At 49.1% G+C, this 20,867-nt stretch overlaps 1 protein-coding gene across 1 annotated transcript; it reads left to right on the top strand.

Moving 5' to 3' along the window:
* The first annotated feature begins 7,676 nt into the window (after positions 1-7,676).
* LOC144718017 (delayed-rectifier potassium channel regulatory subunit KCNS3-like) lies at positions 7,677-9,293 on the top strand. Its single transcript, XM_078593876.1, has one exon. It carries the CDS (start codon positions 7,717-7,719, stop codon positions 9,280-9,282), a length of 1,566 nt encoding a protein of 521 aa, XP_078450002.1. The 5' UTR covers positions 7,677-7,716; the 3' UTR covers positions 9,283-9,293.
* The last annotated feature ends 11,574 nt before the right edge of the window (positions 9,294-20,867 follow it).

The raw sequence follows: 20,867 nt of genomic DNA, 5'->3' as shown, positions 1-20,867 counted from the left end.
CCCGGCGGCCCGAGTTCGATTCGCTCTGACGGCCAACAACCCAGTGACGATTAATATCTGAACCGGTCCTGGGTCTCCCCGAGGTCGATTGTCTTGTTTTGTACCTGTCAGGGGGTGTGTGTGTGTTAGGGTGTATATGTGTGTGTCTGTCGGGGTGTGTGTGTGTCTGTCGGGGTGTGTATGTGCGCGCGCGCGCCTTTCACAGTGCGTATGTCAGGGTGTGTGTCTGTCGGGGTGTGTGTGCATTTCATGGTTTGTGAGTGCGTGGCATGGTGTGTGTATGTGTAGATGTGTGCGTGCCGGCCTTAATAGATGCGCGCTGATAGCGATTGTCCAAACAATATGTAAATGCTTAGAGAGGGCTGTGTGTGTGTGTTTGCGCGTGTGTGTGCGCGTGTGTGTGTGCGCGTGTGTGTGTGTGTGTGCGCGCGCCCTACGTGAGCGAGCTGTGAGTTCGTGTTCCTTATGCGAGTGTGAGACGGCTTCTGTGCGTGTGAGGCTGTGCGGAGGGGCGAGTCTTCGTTGTTTTCAGTGCCGGATGAAGTGAGTGGTGCGGGGCCTGTAGCATGATGTTATGAAGGGGGTCCTCAATAAAAAAACACACACAAATATTAAACGACATGCATTTATAACTTGCGTAGTAAAGTAATTGTATTTGTTCATTTGCTTTACAGCCAGATAATACGACAAATCGCTAACATTAAACACTCAGTCGTTCATAAAGGTTTAAGGCGGTATAGTACTATAGTAATAGAGCAAGTGCAGAATCAGTGAACCGGAATTGATAGCTGGAAAGCATTTAGCGCGGGCCCCTTGAAAGTGCGGGGCCCATAGCTACAACACGTGTAGTGGCTACACGTGTTGTAGCTACTTTTGCTACTGGAATAATCCGGCACTGGTCCCGCTCACGGCCAACACCCTGCATGTGACGATCATCTCAAACGGTTGTGGGCCCTCCACTAGGTCTACTCTGCCTCAAATGAGTACCTGCTGGGGTGTGTAACATCGTTCTCGTGTGCCGTGTCGGCCTTCATAGGCGCTCGCTCACAGCACTTGCCCCAACAGTCTATTAAGGCTATACGGGGATATTTGTCTTTGTGTCTACGTGTGTGTCTGTGGGGACTGTGCAGTGCAGGGGTTAGTCAATCGACATAACAACGAGAGCCATTTCGAGTTCAGCTAAAACAACTCTGTACTTCAAGCACCGCAATGCACGTGTATCCGAGAGACGGGTGGTCCTTAATCAACGACGTCGCCAAGCTGGGACCCCCTAAAGAGCCGCGTGCGAGATGCGAGCGAGATGCGAGTGGCTTGAGGTCGAATGTGGATGAACCACGGACGCTGCATGATCAACAGCGCTGCTGCTGATGCTGCTGCTGTTGATGATGCTGCTGCTGTTGATGCTGTTGCTGTTGATGCTGCTGCTGTTGATGCTGCTGCTGTTGCTGCTGCTGTTGCTGCTGCTGTTGCTGCTGCTGCTGTTGCTGCTGCTGCTGTTGATGCTGAAGATGAACACGAGTCGCCCGGAATACGCCCGACCTCCGATATCGGAAGCTAAGCAGGCTGGAGTCTGGCGAACTCTTCGATCCGTGATTCTTCTTCACCTGGGGGGGGGGGGGGTGCGCGCACTCCCTGGGGGTGCGAGATGCCCTTTTCTGGGGGGTGCGAGACGTAGACAGATTTTTATTTTATTTTTAGAAGGTAAACCATCGAAACGCAAATTAAACACAGGGGCCGTCCATAAATGACGTCAGGCGATTTTGGACGATTTTTGACTCCCCCCCCCCCTTCGTCACACGGCGTCACAAAAAGTCAGCCCCCCATCAAATATGACGTCACAAAGCTCTGCCCCCTCCCCCCAAAAACCATATTTCCATTTTGAAAATAAAACATGCTTCAAATCGCTTTAAACTATTGTTATTGTAGTGCGTATTTAATGTGGCGCTGCACTCTGATGTTGTAGGAGAAAACATTTATTAAAACGTCTTTAATTAAGTAGAACGTGTTGTCTATATTTATTTAAAGTTGCGCATTTTGATGTGACGTCACATTTCTCAAACCCCCCCTCCCTCGTCACACATCGTCACAAATGTCTGACCCCCCCCCCCTAGGTGCGTGACGTCATATATGGACGGCCCCATGGGCGCGTCAGTACAACTACTTGGTTTCATTCAAACTCCTACCTATTTATGAACATTATACGTGTCGTTTGTAACGATTCGAGAACCCAAGGGGATGCAAGGCTGCAGTGAAGGTTCAGAACCAGTTTTGCTCGATGAACAACCACCAACGACCATTGGAACCTCATTTGCCAGAAGAAAAAATATGATAATTGTTTTTACCCTTTTATCTGGCAACAAAACTGAGTCATGTTTGCATAGACCACAATACCTGCAGTCGTAATGCAAACAAAAAACATAACTCTGATAATGTATGCACTGTCCTTGAAGTTGATTGGTCCACACCCGAGACAGCTTTCCTTAGAGCCTAGTCTCACATGGTGTTGGACCAGATGAGGTTCCAATGGTGTAAATGCTTACCCCGAGCTCTCATCCTCTGATGGTGCATTGTCTTTGAGTTGTGCGCCTTTTGGCGTCATCTGGTCCAACACCATGTGAGACTAGGCTCTAAGGAAAGATGTTTCGGGTGTGGACCAATCAACTTCAAGGACAGTGCATACATTATCAGAGTTGTGCTTTTTGTTTGCATTCCTACCGCAGGTATTGTGTTCTATGCAAACACGACTCCTTGTTAAAAAAGGGTGTCAGTTTTGTAGCCAGATAAAAGGGTAAAAAAACAATTATCAACCACCATCGACGCATCAGAGAGCGGTTACGCAGAGCCACGTTGCCAGCCAGCAGGAGGGGGCAGTGTCGTGATGCCCATTGTCCTGTAGCCTCCAAGTCTACACGTGCCCGCCCCCCCGCGCCCTCTGTCCAGCGTGCTGATGTACACCGAGTCCACGGACGCCCACGAAGCCAAACCTCGTCGTGTTTGGAGGACCTCTCGTCCAGCAGTGGATTGTGCAAAGTGGGGCCGGGCAGCGATGTAACAACGCATGTCAAAGTTGTGTGTGTTGTGTGTATGTTGTGTGTGTGTCTGTTGTGTGTATGTTGTGTGTGTATTATGTATGTTGTGTGTGTGTATTGTGTGTATTATGTTGTGTGTGTATTGTGTTGTGTGTGTGTGTTGTTGTTGTGTCTGTGTGTGTATTGTGTGTATGTTGTATGTGGTGTGTTGTTGTTGTGTGTGTAGTGTGTGGTGTGTTGTTGGGTGGGTGTGTTGTTGTGTGTGTGTGTGGTGTTGTTGTGTCTGTGTGTATTCTGTGTATTGTGTGGTGTTGTTGTGTGTGTATTGTGTGGTGTTGTTGTGTGTGTGTATTGTGTGTATTGTGTGTATGTTGTATGTGGTGTGTTGTTGTGTGTGTGTTGTGTGTTTGTGGTGTGTTGTTGTTGTGTGTGTGTGTCTGTGTGTATGTTGTTGTGTGTGTGTGTCTGTGTGTATGTTGTGTGTGTGCCTGTTGTGTGTGTATTGTGTGGTGTTGTTGTGTGTGTGGTGTTGTTGTTGTTGTGTATTGTGTGGTGGTGTTGTTGTTGTGTGTGTGTGGAGGACACAAACTGCACTAGGTTCTCGAGCGCTGTGTGGTTCGTGGACATGCGGCATCGCTATCGGCACACGGGGGCTGGTTACGCGTGCGAGTGTGTAACGACTGTTAGACACGCGGCGTGACGCGTGCGTCTGTGCTGGAGGCGGTCCTCCAGTCCCTGGGACGAGTGCGCCCTCGTGTGGACTCCACGGCACTGCCTCTCAGAGGTCGCAATCGGGTACCCGACACCCGTGCCGGATTAAGCTAGTGCGGACCCTGTAGCAAATGTTATGAAGGGGTCCTAAATAAAAAAAAAAACACAAATATAAAAACACAATTGAAATTGCATGGAGTAATTGTATTTTTTTCATTTGCTGCACAGCCAGATAATACGACAAATCGCTCACCTTAAACACCCAGTCGTTCATAAAAGTTGAAGGCAGTATAGTACTATAGTAGCAGAGCAAGTGCAGAATCACTGAACCGGAATTGATTGATTGAAAACATTTAGCGCTGGGCCCTTGAAAGTGCGGAGCCCATAGCTACTACATATGTAGCTACTACACATGTAGCTACTACATATGTCGCTACTTTTGCTACGAGGATTATCCGCCACTGTGCAAGACTGAGCTCTTTATATGAATAGCTATTTTTCAGAAGCGACTTTGCCATCACGAATGATAGCTCAACGAAATAGCGTATCACGTGCAAATGTGTAGCAGCCAAATTATTCTAAACGCATGTTGATTCTAAAATGTGGAGGGGGGGGGGGAACAGAACAAAATCAACGGGACCAGAGTGAGCGGGAGAGAGAGAGAGACACGCGGACTCTAAATATACAGCAGGCGTCAGGGTCGAACCCACGACCTCCTGTATATCAGGCGAGGTAGTTAACATCTCGCCACCACGGCGCCCGAAGAGATATCATGAAGGAGACCATGGAACTCTGGTCCGAGTCACAGTTGTGGTTCGTTTACGTCAACTTGGCTTGTGACGATTGAAATGAATTCTCAATATCTGAGGTCGTGGTTCAAATACAATCATATTATTTTTACACGCTTTTATTTTACTCACTCTGTCTGTTGTTGTATCCTCAAATCTTGCAACTTAATTTTAACCCACTTCCCAATGTGGTATCGACTGCAAACTTGGTATACTTATGTCATACTGATGACAATACTATATTGTATCATAAAAAAATAAAATAATATATTTTTAAACATTATTTTTTATATGATATGTTTCGGCTTGGGTCTAATTGTCCACGCTCAACTGACGTTGGCTGTAAATGACCACGGCCCCTTACGTTATGGCAAGCCTCGGGGCCGCTTCCTGGAGTCGTGGAGTTCTGCCATTACTGGTACGGTACATTTAATGAAAGTGTGTTTTTAAAACAGTTTTTTTAATATATTACTTATTTGTCATGCACATCGCAGTGCATTGTAGCAATCTGCAGTGACCTGGCAAAATGTCACGGGGCTCCACAGGCTATTGACGTGGCGACTGTACGAGCACGCTATGCCGGCACAATACGGCCACCAGTGTCATGCCTGGTGGCATCTGACAGCCCGTCGAGTGGCAGTGCCGATGATAGCCGTAGCCGACAGCGCGCGATAATCTTCAGCCACGTGAACACGTGGCCTAAAGGAACCCGCGTGCAATCATCCATACCCGCTGACACGGGACTGTCACTGTTATTGTCAAAATAACTTTAAAAAATGTTTTACTCTCTTAAAAATGTTGCTAACAAGTTCAAGTGACATTTCAATTGCAAAAAAACAAAACTTGTTAACTTCTCCCTCCTAATGATTACATCCATTGTTGCTGCTATTAGTGCTGGTGGTTTTATTTGCCAACACTCATCAAACATGTTGCGTATCACCATAAGACGCTCTTACCAAATGGGACGCCGCAACTTGTCAAAGGCTTTAAAGTTTAAAGGCAATGCATTTGCCCACGGTTGTCAGTGCGCTGTGAAAGACCATTGAGCTTCGGTTAAAATCGACCTCACTGATTCCTGTCAACAAATCTAACTGGACGTTTCACGAACGTTGTTCGATGCAGCTCCGCACATAAATGAATCACGGCCAACAACTTAAGAGAGCGCGCGCGTTTCACTGCACAGGAGGAGGAGGAGGTAATCATCTGGGTGTGGACTAGACTAATGCACAGCACGCGATGGCCTGTATTCTTAGTCACGGCACGGGCTTGGCTCTGGCTCAAGTGAACAGACTCAAAGCTTCGCTTGAGCCGGCTCTGGGCATTTTGCACGTCCGTGCGTGCGTTTTCTTTTTTGCTTACGACCGTGCAAATCTTTCGGTCGTTTTTTAACCCAGTTCCCGTGATCCAATCGAGCTGACATTTTCCACACAGACTCGTTGTGCGTGACAATTAATGTTCGTGAAATTTTTTTCTCCAAAATTTTACACTTTTTAGGACAAAAATATTATATTTAATTACCAATTGCTTAATGGTGCAATGCAATCATCTGACCCATAGGTGGCAGCCATCTCAAGCCAGAGGACGAGAGGACTCTAGCTGCCACGCATATAAAGGGTTTATAGTGAAAAACTTTGTTTTTACGGGTTATATTCTGGCTAAACTATTTGAAAACGACGGTCACTGCATCGCACGCTTTCATCACGCGCTTCTGTGGCCGTCTGGAACGTTGTTCCCTTCACGAGTCGATATCAACCACCCCCCCCCCCCCCCTTAGAGCGTTTCTTTAAACGAGTGTGATTTAAGTGCCCATTAGGCACGTTCCAATTCTCACCCATCGTGGTTCCACTACCAGTTCACGATTCGATTAAATAACCAATTTTAACTTTTTCATTTGTTGATTGCTGATCGGGACTGAGTGAACCATACAACGCACGCTATATTAAAAGTCATACTCGATTAAAACACACGCGCGATTCGCGGCGCGGATTGCGAGTGCGAGAATACTTTTAATAAAGCAGTCGATGCCTCGGGAATGCGCGCCTGCGATCAATTGACGCGAAGATCTTGCCCGGTTGGAACTTGCGTTCGTAACCACGAGGAGGTCTGGTTAAAGTTGGAGTGGAGCCGAGAGGGGTGGCCAGGAGAGGGCAGTGTGGAGTGTCGTCCCACTCGCATGCGCGAGCCCCTCCCCCCTCCCCCCCTTGGGTCCCCGTAGACATCGGTGCAGTTGCATCGCCTGCACACTCGATAGCTTACCACACCGCCGCATCTCCTGCGTGCGTGTGTGCAGGATAATAATGCAGACGCCCTCCGCATATTTCAGTCGGCGGCGACAAAAAAAAACACCACCTCTGTCACTTCACCCGGATGAGTGAATGAATGCAGAGGGGGGATGGGGGGGGGGGAATCCTTCCGTGCGAGTGGAGAGCGGCTCTCGCCCGCTCGCCCACGCACAGCACGAAGACGCAGAGCGGAGGCCAAAAATATCTCAAGCGAAAGGGGGGGGGGGGTATGGCAGGGTGACGCTCATCCACGATGGATATACTGCTCCTTGCCACGTTACTTTACGACAACCACAGCAGCGCGCGTCGGAGGGTTGAGAGCGCAGAGGAGAGATTCCCTTCTTACCCCCCCCCCCACTACCCACCACCACCCCCCCCCCCGTTTCTCCGTTCCCTCCTCCACGCTACCGTCGCTACCCCGCACGTCCGTTCACTCGAGGAGGAGGGAACCTCGCGCATTGCACGCGCCGTGGCAGGGACACGGCGACGCGCCTGGAGGAGCGAGACGCGCCTCTGAGCGCCTGCAGAGGGGGGGGGGGGTAGCGTCTTTGGAAGCCAAAAAGTACACTTTGTTTAAAATGATCGTACGTTGGAGTTGTATATACATGTACAAAATGAGCTTTGATTTAAAGAAGCTAAATTTCGTGCCTTTTAAAGATATATTTGTATTGCCATGTAAAGTTGCTAATTTGATCGAAAAAAAATTGGCGTCATCATAGGGGATTGTTTAAATTTTTTTATCAACAAAATCCATCTCCTCTGTTAAACTCATCCGGCTTGCGTTTCTAAGCCACGTCGGGCTCTCGGTGCGCGGTGCTTGCGAACACGAGGAGCAGCCCGGCTTGGCGTGAACTCGGCACCCTCCCAACCCCCGCAGTCGAGCGCTCACCAGCACCCTCGCTCGCCATGGTTTTCGGACAAATCTTCCAGCGGACCGGCTCCAAGTGCACAGGCGTGGACGAGAGCGTTGGCTCTGCAGCCGCAGCAGCCGCCGCTTCCATCGCGGTGAACGTGGGCGGCTTCAAGCGACGCCTCGAGGCGGGCACGCTGAGCCGGTTCCCGCACACGAGACTCGGCCGGCTGATGAGCTGCGACTCGGAGGAAGCCATCCTGGAGCTGTGCGACGACTACGACGTGGCCGAGCGCGAGTTCTACTTCGACCGCAACCCGTGCGTGTTCCCGTGCATCGTCAACTTCTACTACACGGGCCGGCTGCACGTGGCCGACGACCTGTGCGCCATCTCCTTCAGCCAGGAGATGGAGTACTGGGGCATCCACCGGCTCTTCCTCGACTCGTGCTGCAGCCTGCGCTTCCAGGAGCGCATGCACGACCGCGACGACTACAACAATGACGACGACGACGACGAGGACTGGGACGGGCACAGCGACGACAGTTCGGACCGCTCCTTCATCGAGAACCTACTCTACGAGGCGCCGGCCGAGGCGGCCCAGGGTGGCCGCTGCTCGCGGTGCCGTCGAGAGCTGTGGCTCGTGCTCGAGAACCCCGCGCACTCGCTCGTCGCCAAGCTCGTGGCCGTGTGCTCGCTCGCCGCGGTGCTAGTCTCCATCGCCACCCTGTGCGTCCACAGCGTGCCCGAGTTCCGACGCCACGACGCCGAGGGCAAGGAGATGGAGGACCCGAACCTCGAGCTGGTGGAGGGCGCGTGCGTCGCCTGGTTCACGGTCGAGTTCTTCCTGAGGTTGGCCACGGCGCCCGACGTGAAGGCGTTCGTACGAAATCCGCTCAACGTCATCGACTTCGTGTCCGTGATGCCCTTCTTCGTCACGCTGGCGGTCGACCGGCTGATGGAGAGCGGCGCCGAGCTGCAGAACGTGGGGCGTGTGGTGCAGATCCTCAGGCTGATGCGCATATTTCGCATCCTCAAGCTGGCTCGCCACTCCACGGGGCTCCGCTCGCTGGGCGCCACTCTGAGACACAGCTACGAGGAGGTGGGGGTCCTCCTCCTCTTCCTCTCGGTCGGCATCTCCATCTTCTCCGTGCTCGTGTACTCCGTGGAGAAGGACGAGGAGGAATCCAGCCTGCAGACCATCCCCATGTGCTGGTGGTGGGCCACCATCAGCATGACCACGGTGGGCTACGGGGACACGTACCCCATCACGGTGCTCGGCAAGATGCTGGGCACCGCGTGCATCGTGTGCGGCATCCTCGTGGTCGCGCTGCCCATCACCATCATCTTCAACAAGTTCTCCAAGTACTATCAGCTGCACAAGGCGCTGGAGGCCGCCGTGCGTCAGGCGGACGAGCAGAGCTTGAGCGCAGAGGATGTGCCCGGCGTCAACATCCGCGACTACTACGCGCGCAAGATGACATCGCTGCTGCGTAGCGTGGCCACGAGAGGCGGCGGCGGCGTCGACTACGACGAGGACAGCGACGCGAGCGGCCGCTGGGCAGCCGAGAGGGGCCCTCGGCTCCGGGCGAGGTCTGGCGGCGAGCGGAGGGAGCTGTCGTGATGGCCGGCGGTGTGCGGACTCTTCGATGCCGTGCGCGCGCGCGTGAGCAAGGCGGCCCAGCACGCTTCTTCTGCCTGAAGTTCCCCCACCACCACCACCAACACCACAACCACTCACTTATGGGGTTGTGTTCTTGGTCCTCGTTTTTCACTCATTTCTGCCTTGCGCCATCATCTCCTAGGCCATTCCACTGTTGATTTGAAGCTTTCGTGACTGCAGGAATGCATCATCTTTGGTTCTTTCGGTAAAGTCACGTAGGTATACAAATACAATAAATCACGACGTTTCGGGCGCTGATGACGGACGCTTGTGTTGCGCCCGAAACGTCGTGATTTAATTTATTTTATTTTTTATACCTACGTGACTTTACCGAAAGAACCAACGAGTATGCATTCCACTGCTGCCCCCCCCCAATCCCCACTCATCATCCTCCTCTATGTCCACCTCCTCCTCTTCCTCCTCCCTGTGTCGTACTCCTCCACCTCCCTGTCTCCTCCTTCTCCTCCTCTGACTCCACTCGTCGTTCTGTCGTGGACTATCGTCTTCGCGTCCACTCCACTGTCGGTCGCAATTTAGTTTCACCACTTCGAATCGCCTTGGCTCCTATCTCCTCGGCCTCCGGCTCTGGTGTTTGCATGTTAATCTCCTTGCTTCCGTTTGCTCCTGACACGGTCCTATAGCCATCCAAGGCGACTGCCAAGCGAGCGGCTTGTCCGACACGGGTACCAATCTCGCCTTCTTTCCTCCTCATCCGTTCACTTCTGATCTCGATCGCGTCTCGTCCACTCTGAGAGATCAAATCCCGCTGACGACGGCGGGAGCACAGATGTCCCCCTGCATCTGAGCACCAACGATTTGCTCCATTGCTTTTGTGCGTAGGCAGTGAAGGAGACACCGCCGAGTGCGTCAATGAATCCACGTTGTCGTTTGATGACTTTCTGTTTGTCGGTCATAAAATAATTTGAACACGCGACCGGCACCGGATGAACAAAAACGATCGCTTGGCAATTAGAAGCTCGACGCAGGCCGCCGATGTCGGTACACAAGTTCAAGTTAATGTATTAGGTATAGCACTGTGAGACATTCGGCTCTTGAATCGGGTGCAACCGCAACAAACAGAAAACAAAAACATGAACAAGAAAACATCTTAAAGTGACTATGTGACTGAGTGCAAAAATAAAATCCAAGAAAAGACAGCAAAATATTGCAGAAAAATCACCGTACACCAACCCTGTGCAAATATCCCAGTGGGATGCAAGTCAAACAACAACAACAACAACCACAAGACAACTTAGATTAAGGCCGTCAGTCTAACTCTGTACTACAACAAACAAACATGGCCAAACCAAAAAACTTTTCGAAAATCACCAAAATAAAGCCATAAAAGCAATGAAACAGTGACCATAGGAACTGTAACAATGGGATTCATGAACACAATGACTCCGAAGCGTGGGATCGCCTTGCGAGCTCGATTTGTTTTTATTGCCCGCCTCGCAGTGGGAGCCCAGTGTGCTTTTGGCAAAAAAAAAGGAATTGAACCTTTCCGTCCCGGTGGTAAGCGGCCTTGTGTGGCCACGAGGCGACTCTCGTAGGCCGGCGGTGACCGAAATCGTCCGATGCAGCATTCTCATCTCTCATCCGTGGGCCATGCTGAGCTCCCACCCACCCACGTGCCAGGCCATTCATTACACAGCTGGGCAAATGAAGGTGACGTTCAAGTGCGGGGCCACGCGAGATGCGAGCCGACTGCGTGTGACCATCGCAGTTGCTGTCGACGAACACAGGATGAAGTGTACGAGCAGCAACGCATTCGTGTTTGGACGAACACAAGTCGGCCGGAATGCGTCCGATCTCGTGACATCTCGGGAGGCAAACGCGCAGGGGTTGAGCCTGCAAAGTGCTTGGATGGGACGACCGCGGTGCACGAAACAGGTGCTATAGGCTGCCCGCGGTGATGCGTTGTCAGCGGAGGGCAGTACAGCAGCAATCCACCGTCAGTTACTCCCTACTCACTACTACCCCCCGTGTCTATGCGCCCTTCGCCTTCATCAACGCGCACTCGCCAGCGTGGTGAAATATGGTCAAGCGTAGCCCCCCGAGACCCGCACCACGTGGTGAAGGACCTCACAGCAGTGGACTGACAGAGGTGTGCAGGTCGATGTACATGGACAATGGGCAGTGGTGTACATGAACAATGGTGTACATGAACAATGGGCAGTGGTGTACATGAACAATGGTGTACATGAACAATGGGCAGTGGTGTACATGAACAATGGTGTACATGGACAATGAACAATGGTATACACGGACAATGTTGTATATGAACAATGGTGTACATGGACAATGGATGATGTATATGAGCAATGCACTTTGTTGTATATGAACTATGGGTGGTGTTGTACATGAATAATGGACCGTTGTATATGAGCAATGAATGGCGTTGTACATGAACAACGGTTGATGGACAGTATATGAACAATAGTTATTGTGGGATGTGAACAATGGGTGGTGTAGTTTATGAGCAACTGATGATGAATATGAACAATGGGATTCATGAACAGTAGACATTGTACTGTATATGAACAATGGGGTAGCGTCCTACATGAACAATGGTGCCATGTATGATCAACTGACGGCGTATATGAACAATGGACGGTGTTGTATAGGAGCAACCGACGATTGATATGTGAACAGTTGGCAGTGTGCATGCACTTTGGGCAGTGTTGTTGACATCGACTTAAATGGGGGGTCGGGGGGGGGGCCCTTCGGTCTCTGTTACCCCCAACTTCGAGACCGAGATGGACGCGACTCGCATTGATTGACGTGGCTTGTGGAAACGCAGCCGAGACGGACGATATTGTGGGGGGGGGGGGGGTCCCCCTTATCTCCCTGCCCTTTCCGAGCCATTCGAGGGGACAATGTGATAGATGGCCCGGGCATTTCCGAGGCCAAATGTCGCCCGTGTTTCTATTAATGTTTTGAAGGCCACAGCATCCGCCCATTTTTAAAATAAACAAAGAAAAATCCACCCGCCTCCGGCCCCCTCCACTCCCCGTCTAGACCGGTTGTGGGCAAACGCTGCCAGCGAACCCCTTGATAATTGGCTACAGTGTACGGTGCGAAAGAAGTTCAACATGCTTACGTAAATCACAGTAGGCGGGGACTCAGCATGAATGGTGCCGTGTGGCCAGCACCGTGCCCGGCCACCACCCCCCACAGCTGACGTTTACACGCCGCTGCGGCTGAACACCATTCGAGTTAAGGCCGAGTCGATCTAGAGGAGAAACCAGTTCAGATATCACCCGCCGTCGACGTTCGCCGTTAGTCGCGATCGGATCCAAGAGGCCGGGTCCGTAGGGCAAAGAGGAGCACGCTCACCACTAAAGCCGGCACTTCCCAAAATTAAAGTTGAATGGGGAAATGTTTTTTTTAATCACCCGAATCTTGAATTTCGTCGTCCCTCCCCGTTGCTGTTCGAGACGGTCGGGTGGGCGGGCTGCAGTCCACGTGGCCCCTTGGTCTCCGTGTTTCTTACGGCAGCAATGGAGAATGCAGATTGTGATTGCCCATGCATTCGGACTGACACCTTGCATGGCCCCAACCCCTAACCCTGTGGCATAGTGACGACATTATCAGCTCGGGGGGAGGGGGGGGGGGGCAATCGGTCAGGTGGGGCCCCCCAGTTTTTTTATTAGTCTCGCACCCAGGCTATTACGTATCGTGCCTCCTCTTGCGTAATCGCATCATCGTCACGCTCACGGTCTCGGACATTTAACGCTGTAGGGGCAACTCCGTCTTTTTACAGTTGAAAGCATATCTCGTGGTGATAGTCAAGGGGGCCCCAACTCGTAGCATTGGCCACTCGGTGACGGCGTGGGGGGAGGTGGAAAGGAACCCCCTGCCCCCACGCTAGTTATGCTACTGCCCTAACCCCATGGCAGAGGAGGTCATAAAGTTGTAAAAAAAAAGGTAACCTTACAAATACAGCTGGGAACGTAGGCGCACTCTGCGCACTGCGGTCTCCCGGCCACCTTGCAGCCCCCCCACGCCTACAACAGATGGCAGGCCACTTTGCGGCCTTCCATCCGAGTACACTAACGCCTAAATTTTACGTCTTTCCCCTCCCCCCCCCCCCCCCCCATTTTTAACGTTTCGCAAATACGTCGTCACTTTATTAACGATGCCACCCGGTTTGCGTCGCATCGTCCGTCCTTTCTCGCGATCCGTCGCCTCTCAGCCTTCGCCTCCACCACCTGCTACTGCTCTGTACATCGCTTCGATTTACCGTCGTTTCGATATACGTCGTCGCGCATTTACGGGACGCATCCTTGACGTAAACCGGGGTTATTATCGGTACAATCTAACCGGGCTTCGCTTCTCAGATCCGGCATAGGTGAAATCACTGGATCACTGGAATCTGGAGTTTTAAAAAAAAAAAAAGTGCGATTCGCTCCTGGTAAATTGTGAAGATAAAGTTTCTCAAGTCTCCAGCATTGGCATGTGAACACGACAGAAGCAATGTCCCATTTCAAAACACTATCTGGTAATTAATACCCATTTGTAAAAGGCACGCGAGTCTTGGGTGCATTGTACGTAGAGCTATCAAATGTGCACCTCAGCATGTAATGACATTGTACGTACGTTCAGTCTTGACATTGTACGTTGTTTGCGGAGATTATACTCGCAATGGCACCGATGTGTTCCGACGTACGCGGGGGTCACGTGGTACGCGTGTGGCAGTAGAAGTTAACGGTGAAACAAAAACGGTCACTTGCATCGCTCAATTTCAGATGCGCTTCTGCGGCCGTCTGGAACGCTCTTCCTTCCGGCATCAGGATGCCACTGGGAGCTTTCACACTTTTACATGATCTAGATTTAAAATAATTCCTTTCGAACTGCTTTCTGTGTTTAGTTTGTTCTTCCCTCGCACCTCCGATTAGCACGGTTGGCGATGTACGGCGCGAAAGAAGTTAAACACACACACGTGAAATAGCCAAACTTCGTTACTTAAAACTGCAAGTGCAACGATGCACCACCCCACAACCCCTTCACCTCGGTAATTCAATTAAACTGTCGCCATTCGAAATTTGCAATTTGACTCGAAGGGGTCGCGATCAATACATTTTTTTATGTTCACCGTCTTGTTTGTATTGTTTATTCTGCTTCGCTGATTACAATCTTTGTTTCGCTGTTGGTTAGCCTCCTTACGAGTGACAATAATTGTTTCATGGACACGAAGCCGAGCGATACCTTTTTATACTATTAGTTGACTAAATGAAGTGCATTATAAAACAAAAAAATGTATCAATTCTAGATTTGAAGCTTTCGTGACTGCAAGGATTCATACTCTTAGTTCTTTCGGTAAAGTCACGTAGGTAAAAAATGAAATTAAAATGAATAAAAATGAAATTAATTTTAATTTCATTTTTTACCTACGTGACTTTACCGAAAGAACTAAGAGTATGAATCCTTGCAGTCACGAAAGCTTCAAATCTAGAATTTATGCCTTTTTTGTTTTATAATGCACTTCTTTTAGTCGACGTGTATTATTCACAATGGGATCTTCATGAATAAAACAACATCGCTTGTTTACTAATGCGATTCAGTGCATGCATCGTGAGCCTCGCGAATGTAACATTATAACATCGACGAATGGATGCATAGTTCCTCCTGCAATCTAAGACTGTGTGCCGTGCAAGAAAAAAAAACACAAAAGACGAATTTCACGTGTTACATTGTCACAGTTAGTGTTTTAATTATTATTGATAATATTATTATTATTGCAGAAGTGCGATACAATCCATCACATCGGTCAAAAAAGCCGGGCAAAATTGTCGCCAACTGACGTACTTTAAAAGCCCACGTATTCACGTACAAACCCAATAAGAAAGATTGCACACCGTGTTACACCTCTTCACGAGAATAAAACCATGCAATATTTACCGGGTTTCCAATTCACTTTGTTTTTCCACATAAGTTCCGTTTATTCAAATTCAAGTTTTTTTGGGGGGGGGGGGGGGAAATCTCATTTATAGGATGGAGATGGATAAAAATGTACTTGTCCATCTGAAAAATAATTCTTACCTGTAGGCAGGACAAACCAAAAAAAATGCGTATTATATTTCAAATTGATCGAGGACCCACCCAGCGAATGGGTTTACATTTTAAATGACATACACGTGGATGAGTTCCATCCAATCACAGACGGCTGCAATCATGACATCACTGTCAAAACAGATGACGTCGGAAGTGGTCCTTCAAGGCCAACAATTCCCGTATGAGTTTACTCAATTTATTTAAATAATCTTGTCTGGAATACGCCGAATAAGTTCGCACAGCTTATTGGAAACCCAGTTACTGAAATGTTCCTTGGTAGGACACAACACCAGGGCAACTGCTTTAAAAAATCAGTAAAAATCCACAAATTAGCTCGTATAAATTAAGCTAACAATAGTAAACGTCTCTCCATAACGACGGTTTAAAAAAGAAAAATAAACAATCTGTGACGGGCTGTATATGAATTCTAACACTACATTTGAGACTTGATATCACATTGCATGCATCCGACCAACGCTATTTGTTTTCAAGCTACAAATAGTATTATGAACAATACAAGCGTGTGTGGGTGCATACGCGTAATGTACGTGTGGGCACAGTGAAAGAAAAACAGGCAGACGTTTGTAGCGCACGTCTGATGCTCGAATGTGCCCATGAGTCCACTATATGCCCCAGTGCAATTGTACCACCTGCACATTCTCGACAGCCGTGCCCTCTGGCAGCAGTGGTTACGATTGTGGTTTTGTCGCTGGCCAAATCGAGCTTGTGTCAGGCCTCGACCTATGCCGGATTGAGCTTGGCTAGTGCATTGTATGGGAGGCCACCAGGACTTGTCAGATGTTCTCGGCCGTGGTGCTGTGAGGTAGCCAGAAGATGGCAGTGATGAGTGGTACGGACGGTGGGTTTTCTCCGGGCGCCCTGGTTTCCTCTCGCACGCGGCCAAAACCCTCTCTAAAGGTCAAACGCCCCCATTGCATGACCCCGCTGAGGGAGAGCTGACACTCAGTGGGGCTTGGTGCCCTCATTCGTCGGCCATGTTGCTTTGGGTCATTCTGGGTGGGGGAAAATGTCCCCGTGGGTTTCAACTCCTCTGACCTGTGGCCATTTTAAACTGAATGAAGGTGACAGTACGCATTGTGTAATATGTACAGATGGCTACGAGTGAATGACTGAGGGATTCATGTACATTATGATGGTCTAGGTTTACGGTGCTGAAATTTGGTTAGAAAAAATATTAAATCTTCATTACTTGAACAAAAATCTTTAAATACAAAAAGTTACAAAGTCATTCACTTCTGAACGGAGGCTTACGAAAGTTTGAATCTGGAGGTTATTGATGTGGATGATTTGAAAACATGGAAACGTTAAGAATGGAAATTGCCTGTGGTTATTTTGGAAGGGCGCGCCACTAAAGCCGATAGAAAGCTGGCAACCCCCCCCCACTTCCAGTGACCAGTGCACGGTACAGTACATACGTACAGCCCCCCGTTGTGTCAGTCCACTGCTGGATGGGAAACTTCACCACGATTTGTTGGCCTTGAGGAATATATGTTGACGATACTTCACCATTCTAGATTTGAAGTTTTCGTGACTGCAAAGATACATACTCTTTGGTTATTTCGGTAAAGTCACGTAGGTGAAAAAATGTAATAAAAAATAAAAAAATAAGAAGCATACATTTTATTCTTATTGTTTATTTATATTTATATTTGATTATTTTCTATTATATTTTTTCACCTACGTGACTTTACCGAAAGAACCAAAGAGTATGGATGCTTCACCACGCCGGGGTGTTTAAGGTGGGAGGATTGAGGAACCATGAATATGTTTGCACTGCCCTCTGCTGCTGCTGCCCACAGCAGCCTATAACTCCTGCGATGCGAGCACGCTGGTCACACATTGAAGCCATTGTTCAGGCTCGCGCCTGCTTAGCTTGCGATATCGTGGAGCGTTCTGGGTGGCCTTGGTCACAGGCGTATATAATGGGTGTGTGTGTTTGTGTGTGTTCTGTCGAAATGCCAGTGCTGCTCAGCCGTGTCGTGCGCGGATGAATCATGGGGACGTGATGGCCGCCATGTTTTACGAGGCTGACGTTGTAAATCAGAAAATAAATTAATGATCTAATTAATCATTCCAAGGAGCATTGAAGTGACCTCCAAATTGGCACTTCTGTTTTCACATTAAAATCAAAGCGTTTCAGTTTCACTGGATACCCCGACTATTATAATAAAAAAAACAAATCCTTAAAGTGGCAAACGCGTAAATATGCGCACATATTTAAAGTGCATGTGATTCGGAAGCATTAACACACGTACACATATTAAACCATACTCGCATCTGTAAAGTGAACTCTATTAATACATAATTTGGTAACACGATAAGGTAAAGTTATCTTAACAGTGGTAAATTTACAGATTACGCTGATTCATTCTGGCAGTTGAAAGAAACTTCCATAAGAGTGTTTTTGGGTTAGATCACGTAAAATACGAATGTGTCGTTATATCCGTCACCACCCGACACAGCCAATTAGTAGTATGTCGTGTAAACGAAGCGTGCCAATTCGTTACAAGTGCAGCTCACCGGTGTGTTGGAGAGTAAACCCACAACGCTTACAATTCGAGTGCGACGTTTCGCCGGTAATTGCAACTAGCATCATCAGGCGGCAGCCAGAGTTGTGGAGAAATCCGTTTCCTTCTTAAATAGAGGCATAGATGTGATGGCGTCACTTGCAAGCCAATCAGATGCGAAGACCAGAGGGGAGGGGTCAATGTGTGCATATAAATTACAATGGATACCCATTACCGGTTGGGTTATTCATAGGGTAACCAACATACAACATGCATGTACACCGTGCTTGTATATGCTGCCGCTTGTTTTCTTCCGTCGCACTTGAATTGTAAATGTTGTGGGTTTACTCTGCAATGCACAACCGGTGTTGCTGTACTAGTGACGAATTGTCATGTTGTGTTCACGTAAGAAACTAAACTAATTGGCTTTGTTGGGCGGTGGCGGGTTTAAAGACACATCTATAATTACGCGATCTAACCGCCCCTAAAAAAAAACCTCTATGGTTAAAAACATTGGTCGCGAAAGCCTTCGACGTATTAAACCGAAAGAAACGTATTCTCTCAGGTGACGTCACACATCCGTCACCTTTACAACGATACAACTATAATACTACGCAAGCCCTTTTGTCAATCCACTGCTGGATGAAGGCCTCCCCACGCCGTGTCAACCACGTGGTTTGCTTCAACCATCCGTCACCCTGCCGGTCAGTGCGAGTTGGTGAAAGAGGCACAGATTCAGGTATCAACTTGCCCACTCGTGTTACCCGTTGGCTGGACATTGAATACAGCTCAATGGGTTCATAGCGCAGTGTGCTCACCACTCTGCCACCACTCTGTAACCTCACCACCACCCCCTTTCACCAACGATATACCGATTATAAAATTACAGATTGCGATATAAATACTATTTTGTAGATTGCGATATGGAGACACTTTGGGTTGGGTCACCAATTTCGGCTAAATTATTTTTCAGACTTTTGCAAAGTTGGTCCCTAGCCATTTTCCAGCCAAGTTTGGCAACCTTCCCCCTTGAGAGTGTAGTAGCCTCCAAATTCAGAGTGCAGATCGATGCTCCACGATCTGCAGAGATCAAATGCCTCCCAGATTGTTTCGCTAACACGGAGTAGGGGGGGGGGTAACCTTCACCCAACAGGCTGGACATTGTATAACGCCGTGGTCCACAAAGCTGAAATTAAACGGTGCATCCTGCCCAACTTTTGCAACTCTGTTCCAAGCTTCAAATGTTGTGCTTGCCTCTGTTTTTGCAACGCGCTTGTTGCGTTAACCGAGCCATTCAAATCAACGACAGCCCAAGTCGGCGATCGTCAGTAAAGCATCGAGAGGCAGGGTCTGAGCTCCCGCATCCGCCCTCACTTTCTCTCCTGGATGGTCTGAGCCCCCGCATCCGCCCTCACTTTCTCTCCTGGATGGTCTGAGCCCCCGCATCCGCCCTCACTTTCTCTCCTGGATGGTCTGAGCCCCCGCATCCGCCCTCACTTTCTCTCCTGGATGGTCTGAGCCCCCGCATCCGCCCTCACTTTCTCTCCTGGATGGCCCAAATCCAGAAAGTCTGGGAGAGGGGATCTCGGCAAGGAAAGGGAAACTAATGGATTGAAACATATGCAGACATAAAAAAAGGGAATATCTGAAAATTAACCCGGGTGTGTTACTCATCTATATAAACACACAATAATCAAGTTTAATCATGAAGCTTATCCACATTGTCCTATACGTAAATAAAACGCGTGCCATGTAGGAATTCATTATGGCCAAGACCACGTGGTTCGAACTCGATCAGTCCAAGCGCGGCGAGGTTAACTTTTTTTTCAAACTTAAAAAAAAACCACGCTCGGACACAAAAGCTGCTCCAAAGTTGACACCGGGCCTCGTGCAAACTTCCTTTAGCCCGCAGCGCCTACTCGGCGGACCGCGATTATTATGACGAACATCAAACAGCCCTTAAATCATCACGATACCGGTCGGAGAAAAAATAAGTATAACCCGTAAAAACAAAGTTTTTCACTATAAATCCTTTATATGCGTGGCGGCTAGAGTCCTCTCGTCCTCTGGCTTGAGATGGCTGCCACCTATGGGTCAGATGATTGCATTGCACCATTAAGCAATTGGTAATTCAATATCATATTTTTGTCCTAAAAAGTGTAATATTTTGGAAAAAAAATTTCACGAACATTAATTGTCACGCACAACGAGTCTGTGTGGAAAATGTCAGCTCGATTGGATCACGGGAAGTGGGTTAAAAAACGACCGAAAGATTTGCACGGTCCTAAGCAAGCAAGCGAACTTAATATAAATGATTTAAAAAAGAGAATCAACCCACCAGTGTCGCGTCGACCGCGGAGTTTTGCTCGGGGCCGCCCTGCGCCTCTAGCAATGCTACTTTTGTTGCGTTTTAAACGAAGCAAATAAAACAGGACGACGATGTTGTTGTTTATGCGGCGCAGCACGCGCCGTCGCAATGACGACAACAACAACAACAACAACAACAAAAACTCGACGCCGTTTCAACGTCAGCTGTTTTACGAATGGGCGACGGGGCAATATGGTGCAATTAGAGCCGACTACGACACCATCACCGATACCTGCTGATGTGAAGCCAATCAAATATAGGTGGGTTACACGACGACTCGATCCAAATATTGCCAATACATCGATTGCCAATACATCCAGTGCCAATTCATCGACATTTCCAATATGAATTCCCGATCCACTCTGGAGCTGGCTGTGCCGGTTCGACCGAGTTGCATCGCTACGAATTCAAACATCGACTCGCAATCCGCAACGACCCACACGTGGCAGGCAAAGACATGACGCCACGTGCTTGCTTTGCTTCCAAATACAATTGATGGGGTGGGGGGGGGGGGTGGCGACATCTCTGATCGGTGATTCTTGTTGTTGTTTCGATTTAAAACTTTCGTAACTGCAGGGATTCATCTTCTTGGT

This window comes from Lampetra planeri, chromosome 4 (genome assembly GCF_965212315.1).
Source record: "Lampetra planeri chromosome 4, kcLamPlan1.2.h2, whole genome shotgun sequence".
NCBI lineage: Eukaryota > Metazoa > Chordata > Hyperoartia > Petromyzontiformes > Petromyzontidae > Lampetra > Lampetra planeri.
The sequence above is the reverse complement of the archived record's forward strand: the minus strand, read 5'-3'. Positions and strand labels throughout refer to the sequence as shown.

Bases quoted from the DNA above. Each gene is read 5' to 3' on its own strand.
- LOC144718017 (XM_078593876.1), top strand. From the start codon at position 7,717: ATGGTTTTCGGACAAATCTTCCAGCGGACCGGCTCCAAGTGCACAGGC.